This window comes from Neodiprion fabricii, chromosome 5 (assembly GCF_021155785.1).
Source record: "Neodiprion fabricii isolate iyNeoFabr1 chromosome 5, iyNeoFabr1.1, whole genome shotgun sequence".
Taxonomy (NCBI): Eukaryota; Metazoa; Arthropoda; class Insecta; order Hymenoptera; family Diprionidae; genus Neodiprion; species Neodiprion fabricii.
The window spans coordinates 31546333-31563370 of record NC_060243.1 but is presented as its reverse complement, the minus strand read 5'-3'; the positions used below and the strand labels follow the sequence as shown (position 1 = coordinate 31563370).

At 38.3% G+C, this 17038-nt stretch overlaps 1 protein-coding gene across 1 annotated transcript in view; it reads left to right on the top strand.

The window, feature by feature from the left end:
- The window catches only part of LOC124182618, a 203801-nt gene that overhangs the window by 122763 nt on the left and 64000 nt on the right, over positions 1-17038 (top strand). Inside the window, exons 4-5 of the mRNA XM_046570113.1 lie at positions 2533-2694; positions 4255-4438. Coding sequence (XP_046426069.1) covers positions 2533-2694; positions 4255-4438 — 346 coding nt within the window. The remainder of the gene's footprint in view (positions 1-2532; positions 2695-4254; positions 4439-17038) is intronic.

Below are 17038 nucleotides of genomic sequence, written 5' to 3'. Positions count from 1 at the left end.
AATTCAAACCGCTTCGCGGCCCAAACCGAAAGCTCCCGAATTCGCCTGTCGAAGATCCACGAGGAGGAATTTTGTTTCCGACATTTTTTCTCGTTCTTTTTTCTAGTAATTAATTATTATCGCTATTTTTTCTCCTTTTACCAATTTCAACGACGAATTTCGCAGAAATTAAAACAGACGATGAATAAGTAAGAAATCAAGGAAATCGGGAACGAATTTTAGTCGAAGAGGGATGGTGATTATTTTATTTTTTTTTTATTTTTTTCTCTTCAGCGAAAGGGAAAATCACCCTCATTTCGGGACACCCTTTATACATAAACTAGAGGTATACATATTTATGTCTACCAGGATGGACCGACAGATGGAAATCGTCGCTCCAACGCCGCCGCGCGCCTCCCAATTAAAATGCAAATATATGGTGATCCTACCACCATGTTAACTACGAATGGCAGACCCGGCAGTCACGCGCCAGTCGATACGTTATAAAATCAAAAAGTTCCACGGGACCGCTAATAGAAAGCTGCTTTTTTCATCCGCCGTGAAAAAACCTCTCGCCAAACCCTTGTCGAAGATGTGATATTAATTCACAGAGTGAAAGGGTGCGCGTAATTGTGTATAAACTTTGAACAACAAACTGGTTCATCGATATATCGTTAAAAAATAATGACGGAAATTTCCCTTTTCCTTTTTCACAAATATTTCATATCAAGCCAAGACTGTTACCGTCCTTCAAGAATAATTAATAACATGTGTTTCTAAATACCATATTTCTTGCACGTTGGATCGATGAAATTTATTGCTCGATACCGAAAGAAGCTGATGATGATTCTCTTATTGTTTGAAAATTTTTTTTCAACCTCGATTATTGTACAGTTACAATTTCATTCCCAATGTGAAAGTCGTTGTTGGTTTTTTTCTCTTTCTTACTCGCAATTCCAGAAGCTAGTTTGTTACTACAATTCTTTATACCTCGTCAATATTCATCAATTCGTTATTTTTACTCCCGACTGGGATCGAATTGAAGTTGAAATTTTCTTTTTTCAGATGTAAATTCGACGGTGAAAAATATCTTTGACGGTTATAACGTCACTCGACCTTTCGAGAATTTGCATACTTGGATAATTGTTCGAATTGGCCGGTGTATTACGGTCGGGAATTCCTGGCCTCGAGGCCAGAACTCGGTGCGTCCCTCGGGAGTACATCTCTCTTCTCTTCTCTTCTCTTCTCTGGAAGATCAATATTTTCGTCCCTGTCTTCCAAACGTGACGATAGAACGGACAAGTTGGCGTGTGTACATAATGGCCAGAGAATATATACATATACACACAGGTATAAACGTACGTAACGTACATACGTATATATATACGGGGTGTAATCGTCTTGGAATCGATGGATTAAGAATCCAATTGAAGCGGTTCTTACCTCAGAGACGTCTTACTTTCAACCCCCTAATACCTACAGCCGCGGTATCTCTTCTCTCGATTTCCTCCCCTACACACACACACACACACACACACAATCTCTCTCTCTCTCTCTCTCTATCTCAAAATGTACGTCTCGAGAGGAAATCGCTTCCGTTGAGTTTACTTTATTCTTATTACTTTTCACCCCTCCGAGGCGGGGTTCTTGGTTCTTCAACGTTTTTTCTTTCTTTTTTTTTTTTGTTTTATACCCCCCCCCCCCCTCCCTCTTTTTCTATTTTTTCGAGGAGAATTCTTTTCCTCGACGCATCGAAACAGCCCAAAGTCTGTTTATCAGTTTCTAGGAAAGTTATAATATTGGAAATAGTTTATATAGCGAACGATTAAAATTGCACGAGTTTTATCGCATGTTTTTCCCGGTCGAACATGTATGTGTCAAAGCTGTGTAATTCTAGTCTCCAAGTTTCGTTTGCCTCTCGCGCTGAGTGTCCCTTTTTTTTCTGTTTTTTTTTCAACCACTCCGCAGGCGAGTTTTGAGAAGCGGTATAAGGTACAGAGAGAAGATCCGCTGTTTGAAATGCGAGACGTGCAGAGAGAAACTGAGGGAGGCCTTCCACCCCCCACCACCCCCCGTTCGCCCTTGAAAAAAAAAAAAAAAAAAAAAAAACGATAGAAACAAACAAAAGGGAAAGGAAATGAAATGAAATAAAGTGGTAGTGAAATAAAATAAAGGTAAAACAAAAGTTTGCAGCAGGGTTGGTGGCTGGTACTAAAAGCTTCGAAAATGTGTTGCAACAGCGTGGAATTTCAGCGCGTAGTGAAGCAAACGGACGTGAAGCTTGCAGCGGACAAAAGCTCACTCGGAATCATCCGTTCCTCCTCTCTCCTCTTCACCCGTCGTTCTTCCGCAGCGGTGGAAAACCGTTCGTTCCAATTGTAAAAACTGTCAGTTTGAAGGGAGAGATTGAATCAAGAATTTGTTTCGACAGTTTTTATCCTCTCTCTCTCTCTCTCTCTCTAGCTTTTTCTGTTTTACCAACACGTTGTGACTCGTTGTGGAATTTTCTCAACGGCTAAACGATCCGAGACTCAACGATATTTCTCCTTTCAGGTCAAGTCGACCTCTGGACTCAGAGCACCGACGGATGCGCCTGCAGCTTTAATTCAACAAGGACAGATTGCGCCTGCTGCGTTCAGTCCGGCGGATGCAGCTGCGGCGATTCTTCGCCCCACAGATGCGCACAATGCGGTCTTGAGCAAAACTGTGCAAACAGTGAGTAAAAGCGTTGAATAATACGCGTTTAAAATAATTGCATCCCCCTTTCCTTTTTACCACAATCAAATATATAAATGTTCACGCTCATGCTTGATTATTTTTAGCGAAGAAAGTTGCGTTTCGCGTCATATTTTATCTTTAATAATTGAAAAAGTCGACGGTGAAAATTGTTCAGTGAGGTTATCCAACCTCGCGTTTACGTCACTGCACGCGTAACGGCAGCGGTCGGTTTGGTAACGCGCGTGACGTCATTCACCACAAGCCTATCGCAATGGGTTCCGAAAAAGCGCGGGAAACTAACCGTGATTTGATTACGAAATAACGAATAGAGCAAAAGAAAGAGGTTAGAATTAGATTCGTTTGAACGGTAGATCTCAATTCTCATCGCAGAGTATTGCGATACGTGTGTGATATTAAAAATCTTCAATTCCGTATTACGTGAAACCGTAATATCAAAATTGCGTGATGTAACACGTCCCTAGGTACGTACATGGTATTGTATCGATCTATTCCTAACCTTTTTAATCTCTCAATATCCATACAAAAAATACGTGTTTACCCCGATTGGCATTCCCATGCGATTAGCTTGCGGGGGGAAATTGTAAGGCCGGTGTGGGCGGGTTTTTTGATATATATATATATATATGTATGTTATTTTGTTTTTTTTTTTTCTCGTACCTTGAAGTTGGGCACCGAGGTGGGAAGCCAATTCAATTCCATATCCATTCTATCAGGTTGAAATTACTCCCGCGAGGGAAATTCAGCTCATCCCTAAAAAAAAAAAAAAAATTTTTTCAAACGTGAAGAGTATATACGCCCAGGGTTGTAATAGCTGGAGCCGAGGCAGGAACTCTGCTCTGCTGGGACAAGATTCATTATCTTTCGCTGTTTCGGCGGTGAGCGCGAACCGCTCCGTATAAAAATCGAGGGCCAACCAACCCCCCGCAGTTTTTGTGCGTCGACAATTTTTCATAATTAACGCACACTTCAAAAATCACCGACGTCACGCCCACGTCGATTCAATTTCATGTTTAATTCATATTTATTTCTCGCACATCTTCACCGCTTTCGGTAGGTTCTTGAAACTTTTTTCCTCCACCCAACCTCTTCGCAACTTTCTGCAGACGTGAGGCAAAAAAAAATAAAAAATGTTACTCTGAATTTTTTTCAACCTAACCTTGTCTGAAAACTCTTTACCCGTTCAATGGATTCGATAATAATTAATTTTCAGACAATCGATATTCTTTTACAGTCTTTCATACTTTCGTACATAATTGCCATTGAATTTTCGGTTGTGTATAAAAAATCGGCAACTGTTTTATCAGCATTTTGAAATCTCGGTTCCAGGTTATTTGTGATGGAGGCTAATCGGCATAAAAAAAAAGAAAAGACAAAACTCTGAATAACCTAAATCTCTTCAATTTATTGGGTTCTCGTTTTATCGCGAGAATTCTCGAATCCTAAATCGGATTAAAAGAATTTTGGCATAGAATAAATTTCGAATAACAATAACCCGTACAGTTTGATTGATATGATTGTGTTGTCGTTAATTTTCAGTGTGCAACATGACGCTGGACAGTAAACAGCTGCTGAATAAATCCGGCCGAGGTTTTGGCCAAATAAAATCGCCAGCGCTGACCGGCCCGACTAGATGTACTTACAGATTTGTACCGGACACCGGACAACGTGTCGAACTCCAAATTTATCGCCTCGTCTCGATCGGTCGACACAACGGTTCGATGTGAGTGTAACAGTTGAAATTATTTCAAACGCATATATTTGGTTCCCAAATCGCAGTAACGGAGAAGAAAGAAAAAATAAAAAAAAAAAATTGTCACAGAATCCAAACCAAATTTGGATTAATGCTCACGGAGTAACGAATCGTGAGTGAAATTTTTATCCCACCTCAAGCGCTTTTACTTAAAACTGATCGTCGGGTTATTTTTCACACCCTGTATGCGAGTAAAAAACATAAATGAGAATATAAAGAATGGATGTATAAATCGCTGGGCAAAAGTGACAGGTGACAGTTGTCTGAAGTTAAAAAAAAAAAAAATGCAGAAAAAGCTTACGGAGAGAATTAGAAAGTTTGAAGGAGATTTGTGCGGATGACCAGAGACGTTTTCACCCGGTAACTTTGGCGGGACATTTTCAATTTGTCACCAATTTCACTCTCGCCAGAAAGATGGAAAGACAGAGAGAGAAAGAGAGAGAGATAGAAACGCACACAAGCGAGTCGAATGTTTGCGCCGAGGCGAAATCCCCACAGGGTGTATCGAGGGGGTAGAAAAATTGTTGTCCCTGGCGTGTTTTCCGCTAGGTCGACGCGTCGCTAACGCCCTTGAGCGTTTTTCTAAACTGAACTTTCCCTCCGCGAGACCAAGAAACGCGTGTATATTCCCGCCGCACGAGACGTATTTTCATCCCCCATTACCCTTTCCTTTTTCTCGTCTCATTCTCATCCTGGACAACCCTCTCCTCTTGCACAATGTATATATATAGAGGGAATAAAACCTCCCTCGAACATACCACGACAGATTTTCTGTACGAGATATACGAGTATACGTAAAAAGTCTATTTTTCGAAGCTTCTCTCGTCGCGTTCGCTACGCTGCGGAAAAGCTTTTCGGGCACTCGGTAAATTTGTTCCTGCTGCAGTGTATCGAACCGCCTTTAATGCAACCGACGTGATCCTTGAGTGGCTTGCGTCTCTAACGGGCGGCAAACTCCTCGATTTCTCACCCCCGGAAACACTGAATAATTGATGGATAACATTTTTTTTTTTTTTTTTTTTTTTGGTACAGTAAAGGCCGGATAAAAGAGACGGTAGTTTTCGAACTTGGAATATATCGAGAAGCGAAATATTCCAACGGAGCGAGGAGAGAGAAGACGAGGCGCGTCAATGTATCTCCGATTTTTCTACAGCTTTGGAAATTCAATCGACAGGGGTGAGAAATATTGGATCCGTCTGTTCCCGGGCATCAGGTGCATCAAATCTTAGCTTTTTCAAGTTTCATTGGGTAGATTCGACGTGGCTAAGTTTAGAAAATAAGGTTCGTCTCGTTTTAGCTTATTTTACTTCGTTTCGAAGTGACGTTTCCCTGCGTTGAGAATCAAAAGTTGAAAAAAGAGAAGGAAACGAAAAACAATCACCTGCAAAAAATCTACAGCAATGTCATTTACACCAAGGATCGGTAGAAATTCAAGTGAAAAAACGTTCTTAATATGCGATACAAATGATTCTGACCAAATTTGATTTACACGAGCTAGGATATCAACAATTTTGCGAAAAGGTATTATAATCGGAACTTTCAAAATGCTTGAACTCCGATTTCGGCTCATGTTTTTTGCTGTAGGGATTAGAACACGGTTTTTTCTTTTTTTTTTTAAATATTTTTTAACAATTTGTGGGTGATAACAAAATCTAGAAAATATACTTAAGTTGGATAAAAGAAACGAAAGTTGATTTACTTCGGAACTTTCTGACAGTAAAACCCTTTTTCCGACAAAATGCCCGAAGAGTTAGATTTTCAAAACCGGTGGAGCGTGCGTAAAGTGCCCCATTTACGAAAAGTGCGGTAAAACGACGGTTGCGCATGCGCTTACCTGAAATTCTCAATTTTACGCACTAGAGCCTTCTTGGCGCACGCGCATTGTCCGATAACTTAATTTTACGCACGGACTTTACGCGTTGTCAGTGACGTCACTGAGCTGAGTTGAAATCGAAGTTTGCGTCTCTAGGTTTGGTTTCATAAAGCCTGGTCTATAGTTCTGGACCTTCGAACTGCCCTTGATCTATTTTTCTAAAATTATCATATCATTATCCATTCGTTGGATGCTCAAATCGAAGTTTCCCTCACAAGTATTGGAAAAAATAGCTCGCGTCACTGATGCGGATGGAGAATGTCTGGATCGTATGTTCACTCTGTGAACTTGACACTCATCGGAAATTACTCACTTTTCGCATTTGTCTTAAAATATACTATTCCACGACTCAAACGTAAAAATATGTGACACTATTTCTCACAAATGACACGCGCGTTGGGAAATACCAAATCAATTCTCCACCAGTAGGTGAAAACAGTTTTTTTCCCACCGATGGAAAAATATATCGCCACTAGTGGAGAAACGGTTCGCCATTTCCCACCGCACACGTCATTCATTGAGAAATTACGTCTTCCGTCGATTATCAGCAGGCGGTGAAAATCCGTTGGTTTTACATTTTTATTGTGAAAAATATCGTGTGCAACTCGTGGTCATCGACGATATTCGCACTCATAATAAATCGCCAACTTACCGCACTAGTCGCAAAATATACCATTTTCAAATTGTCGATAACTCGGTTCGCGGTATCGTATCTTGCTGAGATTCATTTTTATAACACAGTAGAGATGTCGTTTTACTCCGAGTTAAGTATCATTTACGCAAATGATGTTGTTGAACATTTCTCCAAAGGTTTAATTACTTCTCTTTTATCTACTTTTCATTCAGCCTGCGGGACCGATTCATCACGATCAATTTTCCTTTGAACTTTCGCGCTCGAGTTCGGCGAACAAGCAGCTTGCAAGCGTCGAGTAAAATGGCGAAAAATAAGCCACCCTTGGATATTACTCTCCGAGGACGCGATTTCGCCGGCTACATGCAAGCCCGCCCATTAACATCCCTCGCCCATCTCACGGCCAACGAGCAGCCGGATAGATCCGCGTGTATATATATACGCGCTATACTTTACTCGAATTTTCATTATTACACCCGCCTACGTACCTGACGTAGCCGTTATACTTTCACTCCGACACATTTCACCCTGGGGAGTGAGTGCGTCGACGTCTCAACCAGGAATAACACCCCTTGCGCCACGTGTAAGACCGACCTCTTCATCCCTGTGGCGGGAAAAAAAAAAATTTCACTTGCAAATTAAAATCTGAAATGTTGTATCTGTATAATACAGGTGCCCGACGCTTCACCCCGGTACTTTCTTTTGATTATCCTTCTTCTTCTTTTCTTTCTTCTTATTTTTATAACTCTGGAACAAGCTGGCTATCTATTAGGTTTTAAAAATATTTCGGTCTGAAAAGTGGCCACGAATAATGAGAGACAAAATTTTTCTGCAAAATTGATTTTCCAGAAGCACAAAATACGCAAAACTTTATCTTCACTTTCCGTTGAATTTTTGTGTGTGTTTTTTTTTTTATTCTTCGTTTTTTAATACCTTATCAAAACATGCTTGAAACACTCTTGCGATGTAATAAAAAGTAACAAGTTATACTTGGAACTAGACAGTTTCGTCGAGCGTTATATTTTGTCCATAAATGTGTCTTACAGACCTGAGAAACAAAATTTTACTTCTGAATAAACATCTGCAACTTCAACTGCAACAACGCAAAACTTGAGACTCATTTTCTTTTTCGTCTAACCTTAAAACGATTGCTTGAATTAACTGTTACGGAAATTGCGGCCTTGTAAAAATAACGAACTAGTCGAAATTGGACGGTTTTTCCAATTTACTTTCCCCAAAAAAGCGTCTGCGTAACCTATGAAATAAAATTTCACTTCCAAATAAAATGTATTAATACAAGCGCGCAAAATTGCGTCTCGTTTTCTTTCTCTTCTAACCTTGAGAAAAAAGCTCGAAACACCCTTGGGAGAAAATAACCGTCTACCGAACGTATAACTAGTTACTCGAGACTAGACAGTTTTGTCCAGTATACGGTACATTTCTTGTCCAGAAAAGAGTTTCTCTCTCGATGAATTTTCGTGCCCTTAGTTCTGACCTTTGTATAGTTTTCCCACCATGTGGATTCCAGTTTTCGTTTCCTTCTGCTTCCCGCAGATTTTTTCTTGTCCTTTCATCTGCGGGGCTCAGGAAAAATTCCCCGAACATATAACTAGTTACTCGAGACTGGACAGTTTTGTCCAGTATACGGTACATTTCTTGTCCAGAAAAGAGTTTCTCTCTGGATGGCAACTTCATTTCCTTCGCTCTGACTTCCGTATAGTTTTCCCACCATGTGGATTCAAGTTTTCGTTTCTTTCTTCTTCCCGCAGATTTTTTCTGATCCTTTTATCTGCGGGGCTCAGGAAAAATTCCCCGAACGTATAACTAGTTACTCGAGACTGGACAGTTTTGTCCAGTATAGGGTACATTTTTGTCCAGAGAAGTGTTTTTCTTTGGATGGCACCTTCATTTCCTTCGCTCTGACTTCCGTATAGTTTTCCCACCATGTGGATTCAAGTTTTCGTTTCCTTCTGCTTCCCGCAGATTTTTTCTTGTCCTTTTATCTGCGGGGCTCAGGAAAAATTCCCCGAACGTATAACTAGTTACTCGGGACTAGACAGTTTTGTCCAGTATAGGGTACATTTTTGTCCAGAGGAGCTTTTCTCTTTGGATGAGCCTTCATTCCGTTCGTTCTGACCTTCGTATGGTTTTCCCGCGACGTGGGTTGAAGTTTTCGTTTTCCTCTGCTTCCCGCAGATTTTTCTGCGGGCGTTCAGTGAAAATTCTCGGAATATCACACTCTACCGCAAGTTTCCGCGAAGCTGGATCACTTTCTGCCACAGGAGTTTCGCGGAAGTATTTCACTGCCGAGTTTGGTTTCACCCATCCCTTACGGCTTTGGTGTAAGGCAGGAGTTTACGGCCACCCTGAACCTTCGTTCGGGCCTAAAAGCTTAACCCACGGGCGCGAATTGAGGCGCGGAGGGTATAACATTATGTTATACACACATACGTACCGTTTGAAAAATTTAAAGTACCGCTTCAAACTCAGCTCCCACATCCCGTTATGTATACATCTAAACTCCGAGTGGCTAAACGAGCTTGTAAAAAATCTGGACGAAAAGCTGGAAGAGGCAGGTAACAGACCGGAAAAAGATTTCAAAACCCCGGCGTCTTGCGGTTGAAATATTTCGGCCTTTTTTCCGGTCAATATTCCGCACCTTTGATCTTTTCTCTAATTTCTAATCCTTCAAACGGTTCAATCGTTTTCAAGTTCTTCCCTCATTTCTCCGTGCTCAAAATCGTCGTTCGAAAAATCGTCAAATTTATATTACACAGGTGATAAAAAATGTGTTAAGGAAACTCCGTATTCGATGTTGTTTTAAAAACGTCGTTATTAAACGCTTTATAACCACGGTGAATATTCAACCCTCAATATTCTACAAAATATTTTTTTGCACCGCTCGTCGCGACAACGAAATAAAATAAAGAGAAGATTGAGTTGTGATTAAGCAAGCAGAGGATCAACCGAGATCCGGGATTTTCATATCCTAATGCCGTTCCTCGTGTTTCACTTTTTTTTTTTTTTTTTTTATTTCCTCTTCATCCTTCTCGGCGTCCCCTGAATTCATTCCTCTGCCTCTTTCTCATTTCTCGTTTTTATTCAAGAGGTGGGATCGAGATTTCCGAATGTAGATAAGGATCCCCTCGTTATTACAGAGACGTTTTTTTTTTCCCCTCCCTTGTTCCTTCTCTTTGAAACAGTTCACCTCAAAGCACGACGATTCCTCGTGTTTCACTCGCGGATATTCGTTTTTCACACTTTAAATTCTTCATTTGATGTTTGAACTCAATGAATTTTCATAATTCAGTCTTACCGTTATTAATTATTATCATTATCATCATTTCGGTATAATACAACATCGTATTATACTCCAACCCTAATTCGGTCTTACATTTATAAATTTGAGTATCAATTACCGCTGAGCTGTTTGTCCTCTTACAATTATTACTTTTTTCCCGTTCTACGATTTTTTGTTTCGGATATTTTTTATTTGAACAAAAAAAGTGAAAGGAAACACGATATTCCTGAAACGTTGTAATTTTTTTTTTTTTTTTTCTCACCACCGACTCCATGCACAAAGCAACGAAAGTTGGTTTGGCGAAATATCGAGTATCACGATGATTAGAATCATGTTCCTCGGTCGAGAAGAAGAATATGAGAAGAAAAAAAAATCTCTACTACAAAAATAGGTGAAAAACGTGAACGTTTAGGCGAGTATAATATCTGAAGGGAAACCTAAGACTCGAAGTAAAAAAAAAAAAAAAAAATCGCGGAAACACGTGGATAGATAAGGTGTAAAAAACGACGTTTGAAATCAATCCGTCCGTCTCGCGAACGAGAGAATGAACGTAAAAACGAGCATTCTATTTATCTCTCGTCTCTCGGCTTTGCCCCGCAGCATCCCTTGCGAATTATATAAACGCCAGTTAAATTGTTCGCTGGGCAAGCGGCAAAATCACCCCGAAGCTGCCCGAGTTGGACGAGAGGAAGGAAGGAAGGAAGGCAGGAAGGAAGGAAGGAAGGATGGATGGGGCGGTGAATAGACGGAGGTTGAAAATGACTATCCTCAGCGAAATATTATCAAGTGGAACACGGAATAGAATGGTTAAGGGTTGATGGATGGCCTTAATTTCACTATGATTACCATCGGCCGGCAAGGAATTTCACCAAGATTTCATCGTACCTTCACCCTTGCGGATTATACGCGCGAGAAATTTCTTCACTCGACCCAAAATAACCTACCGTAAAACGGACATCCCTCCCACTCATCCTTTTGCCGGGGTCTTCTTAATTTCTTATTTTTTTTTTTTTTTTATTTTTTTTTTAACTTAACCCTCTCATTTTCCACTCGTTTCTACGACGCGAAAAATTGGTTTCGTTTTTTTTGTTTTGTTTTTTTTCCACCATGGTTTACCATTTTTACAAAAAAAAAAAAAAATTCTAAATTTAACAGTGATAGGGTGAAAAGGGTGGGTTTAATTTGGGTTTAATTTTGATCAAAATCGCGTATGATGCGAAAATATCGCGCAATTTTGGTCGAGCTCATCAACCGAATTCTACCAGTGTCGAATATTGGATAAAGTGATTATTAAACAAACAAGAATGAAGTGATTGAAAAAAGAAAGCAAACAAAAGTAAATGAACGCACACTCTCTCACTCCGTTGATTCTCAAACATTTTATCCGGATTAATCCGTCCCACTAGATTCAATAATTAATTAAATTGAAAAAACAAATATTGGAAAAATAAAATGATTGGCAAAAAATGATCGTGAAATTAAAACGTGGAAAATAATATTGAAATCCCAAACAAGCATGGTGAAATACAAATAAGTTAACGTGTATTATACGCAAAAAAAATATAATCGCAAATATCTTTTACGATGTAATCGAAGTCGCGCCGTTTTATAAAACACAATTTTTTTACTCAACTTTTCATCACGTTTAGTGATGTCGGAAAAGTTTTGGTTCATCTCGAAAATCACAATTTCTCATTGAGACGAATCGTTACGGTTTCGAACCTCTTGAATCCGAAAAACAAGGAAAAACTTTTAGAGAAATTTCGAAAGCGGCTGGATAAAAAAAATTTGAAACTTGCAGAATTTTATAACGAAACGATGGGCGTAAAAGATTTTCCAAATAAACGATTATATTTTTGCCAGTTTGCATATTTATTTTTGAAAAAAATGTCTACACGCGTTTGCGATTTTTCAGAATTTTCGTTCACTAATTTTTCTTTAATAACTTTTTCAATCCGCTGTCGTTTCACGACGATGAAAAGTATCTTGAAAAAAACTGTTTCACCGGCTTGTTATTTCTCCGATCATTTCACAGGTACTCCAATTACCAAAACAATCTTCGTGTCTCAAAAACTGTAAGATGTGAAAATTCAGGAATTGAAATTAAATTTGCAATTACCGTTTCTCCGTTTCAAAACAGTATTCAGTTTAAATCGAGTATAAAAACTTGAAACAAAAAATTTCAACTCTAAAATAATCTACAAATGAAAAATTGGTTTGAAAAATGCGAGACACTTTTATGCGTTACCGTATATTTTTATCTCTCCCTCCCTCCCTCTCTCTCTCTCTCTTTCAATTTTCCAGTATCGAATGAAGCTGCGGATACTTAGGAGAGCGAGTCGGCGGCCAGTTTTTCGGTCCCTTTGACAAAAACGGTAAAAGCGTATTAGCGAGAATACAATTTACCCCCTTTGACAGCGAGTTGCAGTGAAGTTGGCTAACTGTGTACCTACACAGACTAGCGGAATGCGGCGTGTACGCCTATTTTTATTTCCTTGCATTCACCTTTTTCCGCTATTCCCATAGACACAGAAATTTCCAGCAATCGGAAAAACCGCGCGGCTCGTTTCCCGCTCTTTTACGCACTCCGCCACAGCAGACGCCCACTTCGCCCTTCAAAAGGAGAATAAAAACTGAAAAGAGGTGAAAATGTGATTAGAAAAAAAACAAAACGACGAAAAACTGGATACGGGAGAAAGAAAAGTATAGAGAAACTTTTTTTTTTTTTTTTACGTTTTTCCTCGCTTAATCGCTTTCCTTACGATTTCTCACTCTCTTTCTCTGTTTTATTTATTTATTTATATATATATATGACCGATTTACGTATCCGCTCAGCAACACGTTTTGTTCTACCAAACGTGGTTATCCTCTTCAAGGAGAAAATCCAACCCTTTGTCTTTCTCGATTATGTTAATTTGCCTGCACAACTGATTGCCAGACGATTGAATTTGTCGTTCTTGTCTTTTTTTTATTTTTATTTTTTTTCAACATTTCCTATATTCTCTGTTTTGCATCTCATTCGAATTCTTGTTTAAATATTATTTTACCAGTTCCTTTGATCTTTGAAATTCATGTTCAAGATATTTTATTACACGACTTCGTTATAATATTGATGTATAATCAATTGATCGTAACGATCTTATTCGCTTTGAGAAAATATTTTTGCAATTCTTTTCCGAAGAAGAAGCTTTTATACAGCGAACGAAAGTTTTTTCGTCTTCCTTTAACAGAGAATCAAACTCCGAGACAAGGTTCAATTGAATTCTAGGTGCACGGCACTCTAGCAAAGTGAAATCAGAGATTTATTACTTCGAAATTGGTCTATCGTTGTTTTCCAAGAATTTCAATCAATCGTTCGGATTCTGAGTATTTCGAGTATCTTGCCAACTGAAAGAATTTCTTCAATCCTAGTATCTTGTTACTTCTAAACCTATCTATATGTATATCGGATCGAAACACGGCTCGTTCCGTGAAGTTGAACTTGTAGAACCCGAATGCCTACGTCATTTTGTAAAATGTTTGTGTCTTATTTCGTGATTCATTTTTTTCGAAGACGGTAACATTGAAATTTGTCGATAAAGCTCGTTCGAAATAAATCTCATCATTCGAAATTATCGAATTTCTCCTGAAAGGCGAAAACGACGTGAAATATAAAAAGTTTTGCCATCGGTACGCAATTTCAGGAATAAATATAGAAACAATCGAAAATCTATACCGTAATTATAATTAATTGATGAGATAATTGAAAATAACTTGAATCTTATGAATTGTTGATTAAATTTATATTAAAAATTAACCATTTTCTTACTACTCGTCGAAAAATCAACTCCGATTAAGGTCACGTAGTATTCCTACCCTTACCGACCGAGCAAACTCACCCTTTTCGAGACACGAGTAACCAACCTGAATTCCTCTACAAAATATCGACGCACCGTCGAAGTTTGAACGCTATTCGTTTGTTCGTATTATTTAATACAGAGAGCAAAAAGTGTGAATTTTCTCGGTCGGTAAGGATGGGAGTACCACGTAACCTTAACTCGAAATCGATCAATCGGTAAAAATAATCGTTCTGCGGATGATCAAATTCGAATCTTACATGTTTACGTAACTTGATCGAATAATCTTTGAACAATGCGACGCACAATCGATGACCGTATTACATCTTCTTCAATTTTTTCGCTTCATCTTTCTGTCTCGTTTCGCTGCTGCGTATATACCAAGGCAGAGAGAAGTTAAATTTTCCCTCAGGGTATATCTATGTTAATCATCACGCCCGTCGCCTTCTCGGGGAATGAAATTCTGCTCGTTAAGTGGTAATCTTCAATGATTTTCCGACATAATTGAAGCGTATGATTGACAGCGAGGTGCCGCGGCCTGAGGCGGGATCTTTAACCTTCGTATTTCGTACTTCGCACCCCTTCGAATACGACTCGAATAGCCTCGAGCCCCTTCTTTCCGACGCAGCTGGGGAAAGAAATTCAAGGAAACTAAAGTGAAGGAAAAAAAATAAGTATAAATAACGAAACGAGCTGTATAAATTATCCTGAAATCTGTGAGGTTTTTTTTTTTTTTTTCCTTTCACTCGCCCTCAATTTACGCTTTATCGTCTCGTCAACTTTGGATATAAAATTTATACAAAACTGCAGACTCGTCCAAAGTTCGATAAAATTACGAGAAAAAGAAAAAAAAAAAACAATTTTGGAGCTTTTTTTAAATTTCAAAGCTTGAAATCTAGATCTTTACTGGGTATCTTTAATCGTTTGTTATTTAGAAATTTCCCTCATAAATAGAAACTGTTTAAATTGGGGCGGGGTTGAAATTCCGAATTTGAAAAGTTCCGAAAACGCAAAAAAATCTGAATTTTGAACAGTTAAAAAAAAAAAAAATGAAAAGCAGATATAAATTCGGCACATCAAATCCTTCATATGTGGAATATTTTTTTTCGAAGGAGGATTTAGTTGCAGAGCTGTGTAATTTGGAATTAGGAGCTTTCGAAACTTTTAAAACTCGGAACTTCGACCCCTTCATTTTGAATATTGACTAGGAATAACACGGAATGCGAATGAAAATATCGCAGCGTTTCGGAGTTGAAGAGACAAATGTTCGTATTTTCTTCTTCTCCTTCTTCTTCTTCTTTTCTTAATCTTTTTTTCTTCTTTCCCGACATTGCCCGCGGAACGGGAAAAAAAACATTTGCCTGATAACAAAGCGATAAAATTGAGGCAAATTTTAGAAATAAATAACGAAAACAACGATATCGGAAATTATTTCTACCCCCGAGATGTCGTTCAGTTTCTTGTATGTATATACATCTATAAGAGGCCGTTGAATACATGAATATGTGAGCGCAGTTTTGCTGCAGAAATAATATCGCGGAAGGGACAAGAAAAAAAATAAAAATAAAATAAAAATAAAAAACACGGGAAGTGGTTTTCGAACTAAATATTCGGGAGGTTGTTGATTCGCGAAAGTTTTAATAATCCCGAAGCATTGTTAAACAAATATCAAATATCGAGTATAAAATACTCGCAAACTCGCTGAAAATTGGTAGAACAAAAGGCTCCGGTTCGGGCGGTTTCAAATTCTGTTAGATAAATTTAACGAGTGGAAAACAAAAGGCGGCCTCAAGGGAGGAAAAGAGAAAAATTGATATTAATAAAAAAAAAAAACTTGCACCGAATCCAGCGCGTGCAGTTTTTTTCTATTATTTTTGATCGCGCTTTCCCGCCGTTGTAAAAATTAACCCTGTCAATAAAAGTCCACATCGATTAATGTAAAATTAAACATCATCGGTGTAAAATTAATCGTTCTAATACTAAATACTAAAATTATTTGGATTCCTGTAGAATATTTTCTGCGTTACGTTTAACACCGAATTTTTAACTGTGATGTTATTTTCCACTTCAATTCGTTCGATCTTGATTTCTACCGCCCTCTTTTCGCTGTTCCGCGATTTCTAGTATTCAAAGTTTTAATTTTCCCCTCCTGTTTTCGTACCGCCTGCGTTGAACTTTGTTATTTATGTGCCTACGTTTGTATACACATATAATACATTTACGTAACGACGTTTTAGAAAAATTTATCGACTCTCTTGTCATCTCAAGATCGAGTGCCGTGCAAAAGATGGTGGATGATCTGTTTTGAAAAATTGTAAAAACTCGCGAGGCGACGTCGTCGGATTGTTGAAGGAACTTTGATAAAAAAAAAAAAAAATAATTGAAGATACTTTTGTTTTTCAATACTTTTCAGACATTCTTTTGTGCGTTATTTACAGCCAGACACGCAACATCTTTTTCGATTCTTTATACTCTCGTATATATTTCTATAAATTCTGCTCTCGTACGTATAAGATATCCGTAATAAACAAGACGATTTGTCATCGACAAAAAGCCGACAGATTTGAGACGAAATAAAATTTTAGCTACGAAGTAATTTTGAAATATTAAGGATGTTGGTGTTGGACAAAAATCCACACTTTTTATTCATTTTATTACAATCTGGACAATCGTGCATTTAATATTTTTAAACTGATTATTAACTGTATCCAACTTAAGTTACGGAGATTTTCTTTGAATATGGTAAAATAATAAATATCGGGATTGCGAAGGAAATAAATTATTTACAATTTGATGGATTCGTTCGATTTCGCTCATGTTACTTTGAAAAAAAAAAAAAAAAAAAAAAACTGCTTTCTACAAAGTCACCGAAACTGAATTCAATTGATTTTTCTAATTCGCGCGCAAACGTGTAAAATTGTTAAATTAT